The sequence below is a fragment of the Nuphar pumila genome, chromosome 7 (genome assembly GCF_984573655.1).
Source record: "Nuphar pumila chromosome 7, dmNupPumi1.hap1.1, whole genome shotgun sequence".
Lineage (NCBI taxonomy): Eukaryota > Viridiplantae > Streptophyta > Magnoliopsida > Nymphaeales > Nymphaeaceae > Nuphar > Nuphar pumila.
Window position 1 is genome coordinate 100,958,492 of NC_143255.1, and position 10,544 is coordinate 100,969,035.

The following is a 10,544-nucleotide window of genomic DNA, read 5'->3' on the forward strand; positions in this document are numbered from 1 at the left end:
ATCAAAGGTTTACTTGTAGATTTGGGGATACAACACCATTACCCGATGAATTTATTTTGTGATAATCAGGCAACCCTACACATAGCTGCAAATCATGTTTTTCATGAGAGGACAAAACATATTGAAATCGATTGTCATGTAATTCGTGACAAGGTTCAAAGCAGAGAAATCCAAACCTGATTCATATCTTCAGCAAATTAGATCTCTGATTTGTTCACCAAGTCTTTGGGTCGAGATGCATTTCAAAAGCTACGGAGCAAGTTGGGTATGATCAATCTAGGAGGCCCAACTTGAGGGGGAGTGTTAAAACGCATACTTATCCATGCATGCACGGTGGTTACTTTTCGTATCAGCGTGAATGTGCATTCACTATTTTTGCGATGCATCAATTACTTTTCAGGTCAGCGCAAATGTATCCACTACATTTGGGCTAACATGAAGAGTGCCTCTTATCTCCTCATCGTTTCATTGATATACATTTCCTTATTTTACCTCCTATGTTGTAACTACATCCTTCGTTTCGTTCTGTATTTTTTATATACTGTATCCATTTTACTGAATACAATAACAAAAACAGAGAAATTATTCCTCTGCATTTCCTTTTATTACTCTCTTAGAAAGAGCCTCTGACGTGAACCTCAAGTCAGATGCAACTAGCTCTGACAGTGTAAAATCAGAGATGCCTTGGATGCTGTTCATCCATGTGATTAGCGGTAGACAGGACACCATGGATGGATATATTGTTTCGTAGATGGGTCCCGGGATTTTGTTTTTGAGAGCTCTTCATGATTCTGACTAGTGGTATATACAATGAAAAAATGAAAGGCTGAAACAAAAACAAAAGTGATGGTATTTTGGCTGACATTCATCACATGGATGAACGGCATCTAAAGCAGCTCCGATGGTATCTTATGTGCGAAACATGTCTCTCTCATTTAATCTCCCTGTATCGTATCACCAGCAATTCAGGTGAATCAGATAAGTGAATCATTTTGAATTTGGCCAAAAAATAATTAAAAAGTATTACATATCAATCAGAACGTGACACATGTTAAAGCCATTAAAATAATATTAAGTATTTTTATATTTATTAAAAAATAGCTGATTCAGGGTTAAAGCGTATCGATTTTCTGATGTCGTATCGGCAGATACTGAAAAATATTGTTTAGTTGTGCATATACATAAATCTATATTTCGTGCTTTATTATTATATCATATATTTTCAGCACACATGATATCATGACCATCATCTAAAATTTTAACACCAAATAATTTCTCAATATTTATAGACTGATATTCAAATAATTGCTCAATATTAGACCATTGTCAGAGAAACTCAGGACTATATCAGAAATTTCAGAAAAGGGGGTAACTGGAATGAGATTTCAGGTAAAAGGTCAGTCATAAAAGTACAAAAAGTTGCATTTCCAACGTATCCTATAATATAAAAGATTTTTAATTCAATCCAAAAATGTTTTTCGATACCATCTACGGTATCACGCACCAGCTGTTTTTTTTTTAACTGTTATAGCCTGTGTTGTAAATCAAACCCTACGTCTTCTTCTATATTAATTGGAAAAAAAACACTGGATTAAGAAAACTTGACTGAAATCTTTTCTTTTTTAATCTAAAAATCAAAGTCTCGCCCCCATACAAACTGATCCATTTCTAACACACAAGGGCTCCTGGTTAGTTAGGTCGGCTTAAGGCATCAAGTTGGAGGAGGTCGAAAGTTCGATACGCGGTTTCTCTGTGCAAAGCAAAAAAAAAAATGCTCTCCTTTTCAAACAACTACAGAACAGACGACTGCATACTGAACACTGCCAAGTAAGGTAAAGTTATTTCATTGCATCAATAGAATAAAAAAATTTAAAGTATCATAATACCATCATCAAAATTTTCATGTGGACCCATGGAGGGATTGATCACCTCCACCCACAGTGAGAAAATGCCATCTGCATACCATCACTGTACAAATGCAATAGCCACAAAGCCATGCACCGAATCAAGATGGCCCAACAAAAAAGTAATGCTTATGAAGCCTTACCTTCACAAACAAAAACGATGAGAACCAGGTTTAACACCTTAATTTTCATGAACAAACTTCGGTTGTGACTCAACTTCAGACTAGAAAATTTTCCTAAAGCAGCAGCTTCTGACATATGAAACTTGTGATCAAGGAAGCCGCGCCTTATCATGTCATCCAGGTTGATGGAAGCCTATTAGATGTCACAGGGAGCATGTTTCTTACATTGACATCCATAGGCAGCATACGGTATTCAATATCTAGCTCCCTGAAAACTTTGACCATCTCTTCCACCACATGAGCTCTCCTAATCCACCTCTCCGCCATACTTTGATGGTTCATCCGGTGCAGCAAAGAAACAGTCAGTTTTAACTTGTTCATGTCTACCACATCCTTCACAAAGACTGTCGGATTTGGGTGCCAGTGATCCTTTTTGCTCTCAACGTATCTGCTCCATTGGAAAACAAAATTATGTAGGGATGAAAACAGAGCTGCCCCATAATAAGAACCAAGAGAAATTGAGAATTTTTCATAAAAGAACATTTGAGAAAGATCTCACCTAACATGTATTAAGTGCATCCAAATCATCGACTTTCAGGACTAAAATGTAAAGGACTATTAGATACAACTAGGCCATGCCCATTAAAGAGTAATGGAGTAGAATCAGTAGATTCTCAGAGAAGACCAACATAAAGAACATGGAGATATTTGCTGATCTTTTCGTCAAGAAAGCTTACTTTCTTCGGATAATAGGAGTGATAAGTAAATTAATGAAAATGTGTCATCCTATAATTTATCTTGAAAAGAGCTACTAATTTATTCAAATGCTGGAACTTGCAACGACATGGGGATTAGAAGAAGGAAGATGATTCAGATGAGATTTCTGCAAGTGGAATACCAATACACATAGGTTGTCTTACTTACGATTTTATTCGCTCCCTCATGATGGAGAGCTTTTCGACGGGAGTTGCAACATGAATACAAAATTCTATCGAATCCCCCATATCAGGACTTCGGTAATAGTTGCTGATGGGTTGAGTGGATAATACACTGTTTGGATATGTGATCTTCTGGTTGTCATACCTCAAAAACACAGTGGTCAGAATGTTCATCTCCTCTACGACCATCTGCAAGTCAGATTTGAAATAGACTGAGTCAAGACCAGACCTACTGAAGCTGTAAGTTCAGGACCTAGTTTCGGGAGCACGGCCAATTGCCTACCTGAACTCCGTTTATCTCGCAACGGTCACCAACATCAAAAGGATGCATAACAAACAAGAAAATAATGGCTTCAAATATCAACTTGCAGGTGTTCCCAAAGATGAAAGCCACGAGCAAAAGCTGAGAGCTGACCAAGACAAGAAAATGGGTTGTGGCAATCCCCAGAATAAGAAGCCATAGTATCACTATTAAGATGGCCACCACCGTGTTAACCATTTGATGGAGCTTGTTCACTGCTGTTTTGGTATCGTTTAGTGTCAAAGAAAGAGCTCTTCTTTCTCGGAATGCATTAACCTATAACCAGTGAGTCAGGTATCCCATTACTAAGCAGGTGACCTTTAAAAACAAATGAGACTTGTTATTACATATATATCCATACTCCTATTGATGACAAGCTAAATATCATTCATTGCCATTGTAAACAAAGATTGTGATATGCTAACAAGCGGATTAGTCGCTTAGTAAATAAGAATTGAGAAAAATGGATATGAAGAAGGAATCTTGAAAATATTACCACCCAGTTTCTGAGAGCAGATCTGCCAACTCTGTTTCCATCTTTTCTTCCTTCAAATAGACTCATAGTCTTCAATGCCTCTTCTTCACTCATAAACAGCATCAGATCAATCAATGTGATACACCTATTCAAAATTCTTCCATTAGAATTGGAGAATTCAAGAACTCTGCAGATGAAAGGATAAAACCAAGAGGCAGCATCACAAAAGAAATCTCAAGCAAGAACATCTTACTTGGCTCCCGGTTGTGCCACATTGTTGAAAATCTTCCTGGCAGCAACCTTGGCTTCGAATTCACTACGTATCTGTGTCGCATTCTCGTCTTCTGTATCCACGCCCTGTATCCTTTCATCCAGAGTAGACAATACCCCATGCCTTACAATCTTAACCAGCCTCTTCATGTTCCAAGAAGAGACATTCTTCTGGTTGAGCATGTGAAGATGATCGACGGTTATCCCCTCATCCTGCTGCCTGCTATGATCCTTTATACCAGACGTCGAACCGGACATTCTGCAACTCTTTCCAATTTGCCGGCTCCTGCCGAAAGGGCTGCTCCTGATCATTCGGCCGCTCTTGGTAGCCAACCCTGCATCTCTCGCGGCCGCCCTGATGTCGATCGGTATCTTTGCGCCTGCATTCTCCAGCTTCCTGACCTCAGACATCACCTTCTCTTCATCTTCCTGGTTGTGCTGTATCTCCACCAACGGCGGCCCCGAGAGCGTCTCGATCACGTACTGATTGAATAACGCTTCCTGAATCCGATCGAAGTAGGCGTTAACATGGAAGGACGAAGCCAAGACCTTCACGAGCAGAGTCTTCACCAGCCAGATCAATGTAGCCACCAAGAGGCAGATCAAAACCTTAGTAACATAGGGCAACGCCTTGCTGTTCGTTTCCCTCTCCACATCCTTATCAAACATGAAGTCCCAAGCCATAAGAACGAGCCCCAACCAGAGGCTGTTCTGCACGGCCGTCTTCACGCCGTAGACGAAGTACAGAAGCCTCTTCCTCAAGAGGAAGTTCCTCTCTATAATGAAGACGACGAGCCTGATCCCCCAACCAGAAACAAGCCTACCACAGAAGACGACCAGCAACAGGAGCGCCCATTTCCAGAGGTGGAGGCTCCAGAGCGTCCTTTCGGACAAGAAGGGGATGCTCAGGCTGCAAACGAAAGCAGCCAGGATCAGAAAGAAAACCACACATTGAAGCACGGTTAAGGCCCCGGGCCTCTCGTGGTTGAAATCTTCAGGAATGTCCTCATCAAAGAAGGGATCTTCGTCCTCATCAAATTCACCACCACCACCGCCGGGAGCCCCCTTTCCACCACCACCACCCAACGTCCCCGATTTCAGAATCCCCGATTTCTTCCCCTCTTGAGAAGCGGCGTTGTTCTGATTGATGGTGTGAGAATGGGATTTCTGCATACTCCGGGGAGGATCCATCAGCCTCGACTTCGTCTTCGTCCTGAGCAGGCTCGAGTTCTTCTGGAACGATGGTCGCCTCCCGGCGGACACCGACGAGGAGCAATGCAGAACCTCGCCGGCGTTCCCGTCGGAAGAACCATCATCGTCGTCATCGTCGTCGTCGTTGCTGCTACCGGATCCCTTCTCCTTCTTCACCCCCCTCCGGCGCACGCTCTCTTCGGAAGAGGCGGTCTTGAAGGAGACCTTGACATCCTTGGGGTTGTGGTGGCCGGAGGAAGCCGTGGGGTACTTGGGCAAAGATCGCTGGTTTTCCGACACGGGTGGCGGCGGATTCTGTCGGCCGCCCCCCTCCCGTCCCCCGCCACCACCACCGCCGAGCTCCACCATGTTCAAGTCCATATTCAACGACACATCTCCGGAATGCTGCCGCTTGTGGTGGAACTGCCCGATCAGCTTCGCCGGTGGGTCTTCGGCCGGAGGTTGCAGGAAAGTGAACCCCGTCATGCCGTTTACGGCCGCGGCGTTGGTTCCGTGGGAACCATCCAACCGGGGATCGTTCCAGAGGTCGTAACTCGGCTCCCTCCATATGGTGGTGGTGCCACCGCTGGTTTTGGGAGTGGCCGGACGAGCAGCATTGGGGTCTCCGGAGCTGCGGTCGATGTTGAGGACGACGACCTCTCCCTCGTCGCCGGGATCGCGGGACGTACCGGAAGGGTACTCGGGGTCCAAGAGGATGGGCTCCTCCTCTGCGTACTTGTCCCTCCCACGATGCTTGTAGGAATTGTGACTCTTGAATGACTTCTTCAACGAGTCCATTGCTTGGCTTCTTCTCCTGTATCTGTCTATTTCCTTACGTGAAAATTCTGTCTGGCGATAACGCCATTAGAATTGCAATGCACAGAAAAGAAATTGGCAGAAGACGAAAGATTAAAAGTAAAACGTCGATGGTGATGACGTGAGGAGGAGGAGGAAAGAAAAGAGGAGAGAGAAAGAGAGCGAGAGAGAGGTGGTGCAACAGACACCAGGTGGTGCAAAGGGAGGAATGGAAGTTGTAGCACCCGTGGCTTTCTCCTCAAAATTTTCTCTTTTCTATTTTAACGCTTTTAGTGGCCCTAACGTCACTATTGGAATTGGCCCAATTGGGTTGTTAGGGGCTTTATGGACTCGTACCAAACCCAAAGTTTGGTGATAAAGAAAGAGGTCTCATCAATATCGGGAGACGGGTATGGTCTGTGAAATTTTATATTTTATACCAGACCCGTGGCTCGAGAGTTTTGATTAAGATTCGTAAATTTTCAATGTAAAAAAGATAAAAAATATTATTTTTTGCTAGGTATGGTTGGGTCTGAACCCGATACCTGCACCTCAAATCAAATCCAGGTTTGGTCCCACAAAGGTCTGCATCAGATTGGACCTTTGAACGACTTGTTCACAAGATTTTTTTTGGCCTTGTTTCATCTTTTTAAGGGCAGGTATGAAAGCGAAGCAGGTTATATGCACCCCCCCCCCACCGAAGACACATTGTTTGCTATAGTGCATGTTTGGGGGTTCGAATGAGCTCCACGTATATAAACTCGTGGGGTTCGTATCCCCATGTGTGTCAGCATCACTTAGCATCAGAGTCCGGTGTGGTTGCAAAGACTTAAGTACTCTTTCTCATCATTCTCGCCAAGAAACGATGGTTCAAGAAAATGATAAAAATGTCCTCCATCTAGAAAAGTGAAACGACGGTTTGAGAACCTCCATCTAGAAAAGTGAAACGCCAGTTCGAGAATGATGTTAACTCTTCAAAGTCCAAATGTTCTGTTTTTTCCCTAAGCAGTAAACTTTTGCACCATCTGTTGTAATAGGAGCTCCCTTTGACGATGAACCCTTTACCATTGTTTGTTGCCGCCAGAGCAGCCTTTGTCATCGTCTCGACTCTAGGTTCCCACTTTGATTTAAATAAAAATCACTAAATGAGCAGTGATTTGAATACAAAAATCACCACCGCAAGCGCACAATAATGTATTTTTGCACGCACACATTTTAAAATTCTTTCTACAAATATCTTACAAATCGATATTAGAAAATACACAATGTCTTACAAATCGATATACATATCGCATAATATATTACAAATCGATATGACACTTCAGTATAATAGCTTATAAATTGACACAACAAAACACATAATATCTTACAAATCGATATACATATCGCAAAATATATTATAAATCGATACAGAACTTCAGCATAATAGCTTGCAAATCAACACTACAAAACACATGATATCTTACAAATTGATATATATATATATATATATATCACAAAATATATTTCAAATCGATACAGAAATTCAACATAATAGCTTACAAATCGATATTAACAAACAAAACAATATTGCACCAAATCGGTAGTATGTTACTAAAATCATGATTTGCGATACATTGCATATACTGAGTGAATGAACGATATCGAATGAAGTAGAGGCCCTTCCTCGCATTTGTAAACAAGCATTCTTGTCAACAGGTCCTAGTGTCTTACAAATAGCGTTAAGTTTTCAATCGTCGAAAGGACAAGATCCACTTGTAATAACAAAATAATGCTTTAATGGCACTCACGATGATATATATTCTTCAACAATATCATGATGACATGGAAAGGTACACACGATTCCTTAATGGCACTTATTGGAATGTTTGTGCATCATTGCTTTCTTCCATACTGCCTAATGACAACGAAAAAGAAGAAAAGACCGTAAAAAAAGATGACTGACAAATGCCCCTATGACGCCCATCAATGATCGAACCAGTCGATCGCGAACCCGAAAATGTTTTGTAACACAAGGCAAAAACGAGAAGGTGGCAATATGTTGTAACACATGTTAAAAACCAAGGCGAGAACCTAGACTCGAGACGACGACAAAAACTACTCCAGCGGCAGCAAACAATGGTAAAGGGTGTGTTGTCAGAGGGAGCTCCTATTACGACAGATGGTGCAAAATTTTACTGCTTAGGGTGAAAACAGAACGTTTGGACTTTGAAGAGTTAACATCATCCTCGACTTTATGGATGAAGGACATTTTTGTCCTTTTCTCGAACCGTCGTTTCCCTATTTTTTGAATGAAGAACATTTTTATCATTTTCTCGAACCATCATTTCATGGCGATAATAACAGAAAAAGGTATTTAAGTCTTCGCAACTGCACTGGACTCCGATGCTAAGTGATGCTGACACACACCGGAATACGAGACCCACATGCTTATATGTATGGCGCTCATTTGAACCCCGAATACGCACTGTAGCAAACAATGCTTCTTAGGGGGAGAAGACACAAGACCCTCCAGTATGAAAGTGAGAAAAAATGTAAGAGTGGTACAAAATAAAAAAATTGTACAGATTTTTTTAAACCCTTTTAAACAAGAGATTTGGTTAAGAGAGATTTTCTTAAAAGTATAGAAAACATGTCCCTATGAAGGATAGAGGAATATTTGCAGAAAAAAATTGTGAGCCCTCCCTCCACGAAACAGGTTATATGTTTCCCCCTGGAACACGCAGGTGCGTGTTCTTGGGTCTGAATGAGCGCTACGTATGTAAGCAAATGGAGCTCATTTCCCTGTGTGTGTCGCATCACTTAGCATCATAGTCTGGTGTGTTTGCAAAGACTTAAGTACCTTTCCCGCCATTAGCGCCAAAAAACAATGTTTTTGAGTAACAACAACAACAACAAACAACAACAACTACGCCTTCATCCCAAAACAATTGGGGTCAGCGATATGAACCAAAAAAGAAATTCATTTTGGGTCTTCCACATGAATCCTTTTCCTCCAATCATTTCTATCCAACGCCATGTCCTCGGTGAGGTTCAAAGCATTCATATCCTTTCCTATCATCTCCATCCAAGTCTTCCTAGGCCTACCCCGACCTCTTTTAACTAATATATTTTCCCATTTCTCCAACCTTCTAACTGGAGCATCATTAGGCCTTCGCCGAATATGTCCAAACCACCGTAAACGATTCTCTCGCATCTTATTTTCAATGGGTGCAACACCTATCTTCTTACGTATCTCTTCATTCCGAATCTTATCTTTTATTGTATTTCCACACATCCATCTAAGCATCCGCATCTCAGCTACACTCATTTTTTGAATATGATGTCTCTTGGCAGCCCAACATTCCGTACCATATAGTAAAGCGGGTCTAATAGTCGTCCTATAAAACTTTCCCTTCAACCGCAATGGCATTCTACGATCGCACAGCACTCCAGTAGCACTTTTCCATTTCATCCACCCAACCTTTATCCTATGATTTACATCTCCATCAATTTCTCCATACTTTTGAATGATGGATCCCAAATATTTGAAATAATCATTCACCGGTATATCTTGCTCACCAAGCTTCACTACACTCCCATCACTACTTCGTTGCTTACTAAACCGACATTCCATATATTCAGTCTTACTCTTACTCAACTTAAAACCTCTAGCTTCCAATGTCTGTCTCCATAATTCTAACTTAGCATTAACCCCAGCTCTAGACTCATCAATCAAAACAATATCATCAGCAAACAACATACACCACGGTACATTTTCTTGAATTGATCTCGTAAGCTCATCCATCACTATCGCAAATAGGAAAGGGCTTAAAGCAGATCCTTGATGTAACCCAACCGTTATCGGAAAATTGGTTGTCACCCCTCCACAAGTGCGGACATTGGTTACTACTCCTTCATACATATCTTTAATTATACTAATGTACTTGAGAGAAACACCTTTCTTCATCATTGTCCACCAGAGAACGTCCCTAGGTACTCTATCGTATGCCTTCTCTAAATCAATAAAAACCATATGCAAATCTTTGTTCCTCTCTCTATATCTTTCAATAAGTTGTCTAAGAAGATGTATAGCTTCCATAGTTGATCTTCCAGGCATAAAACCAAATTGATTCTCCGATATCATGACAACCTTCCTCAACCTAGACTCAATCACCCTCTCCCAAAGTTTCATAGTATGACTCATGAGTTTTATACCACGATAGTTTGTGCAATCTTGTATATCACCCTTATTCTTATATAAAGGCACCAAAGTACTCTTCCTCCACTCATTAGGCATCTTATTTGTTCGCCAAATCAAGTTAAAAAGATTTGTCAACCATTCTAAACCTTTCTCTCCCAAGCATTTCCAAGCCTCGATAGGTATACCATCTGGGCCAACTGCCCTTCTTGATTTCAATTTCTTCAAAGCCTCTGCAATTTCTTTCTTTTGAATCTTGCGCATGAAGTCACGATTTATCTCATGAAAAGGAATGGAGAAGTCTCCAAGATCTTGAGCATGACTATCATTAAATAGCTTATCAAAATAATCTTTCCATCTCTCCTTAA

At 41.4% G+C, this 10,544-nt stretch overlaps 1 protein-coding gene across 1 annotated transcript; it reads right to left on the bottom strand.

Annotated features, from left to right (window-relative positions):
• Nucleotides 1-2,194: 2,194 nt before the first annotated feature.
• On the bottom strand, nucleotides 2,195-5,999 carry LOC149832653 (mechanosensitive ion channel protein 6-like). The gene is made up of 6 exons (XM_090013284.1): nucleotides 4,291-5,999; nucleotides 3,994-4,230; nucleotides 3,762-3,885; nucleotides 3,248-3,541; nucleotides 2,951-3,153; nucleotides 2,195-2,474 (listed from the first exon to the last, which is right to left on the bottom strand). The coding sequence occupies exons 1-6, from the start codon at nucleotides 5,997-5,999 to the stop codon at nucleotides 2,195-2,197; spliced, it is 2,847 nt and encodes a 948-aa protein (XP_089869410.1).
• Nucleotides 6,000-10,544: the final 4,545 nt, after the last annotated feature.

Excerpts from the sequence above, each read along its gene's own strand:
- LOC149832653 (XM_090013284.1), bottom strand. The coding sequence starts at position 5,999 with ATGGACTCGTTGAAGAAGTCATTCAAGAGTCACAATTCCTACAAGCAT. Across the intron at positions 3,542-3,761 it reads CTGCTCTCAGAAACTGGGTG|GTTAATGCATTCCGAGAAAG; the intron begins GTAATATTTTCA and ends CACTGGTTATAG. Across the intron at positions 3,154-3,247 it reads GCGAGATAAACGGAGTTCAG|ATGGTCGTAGAGGAGATGAA; the intron begins GTAGGCAATTGG and ends TCTGACTTGCAG.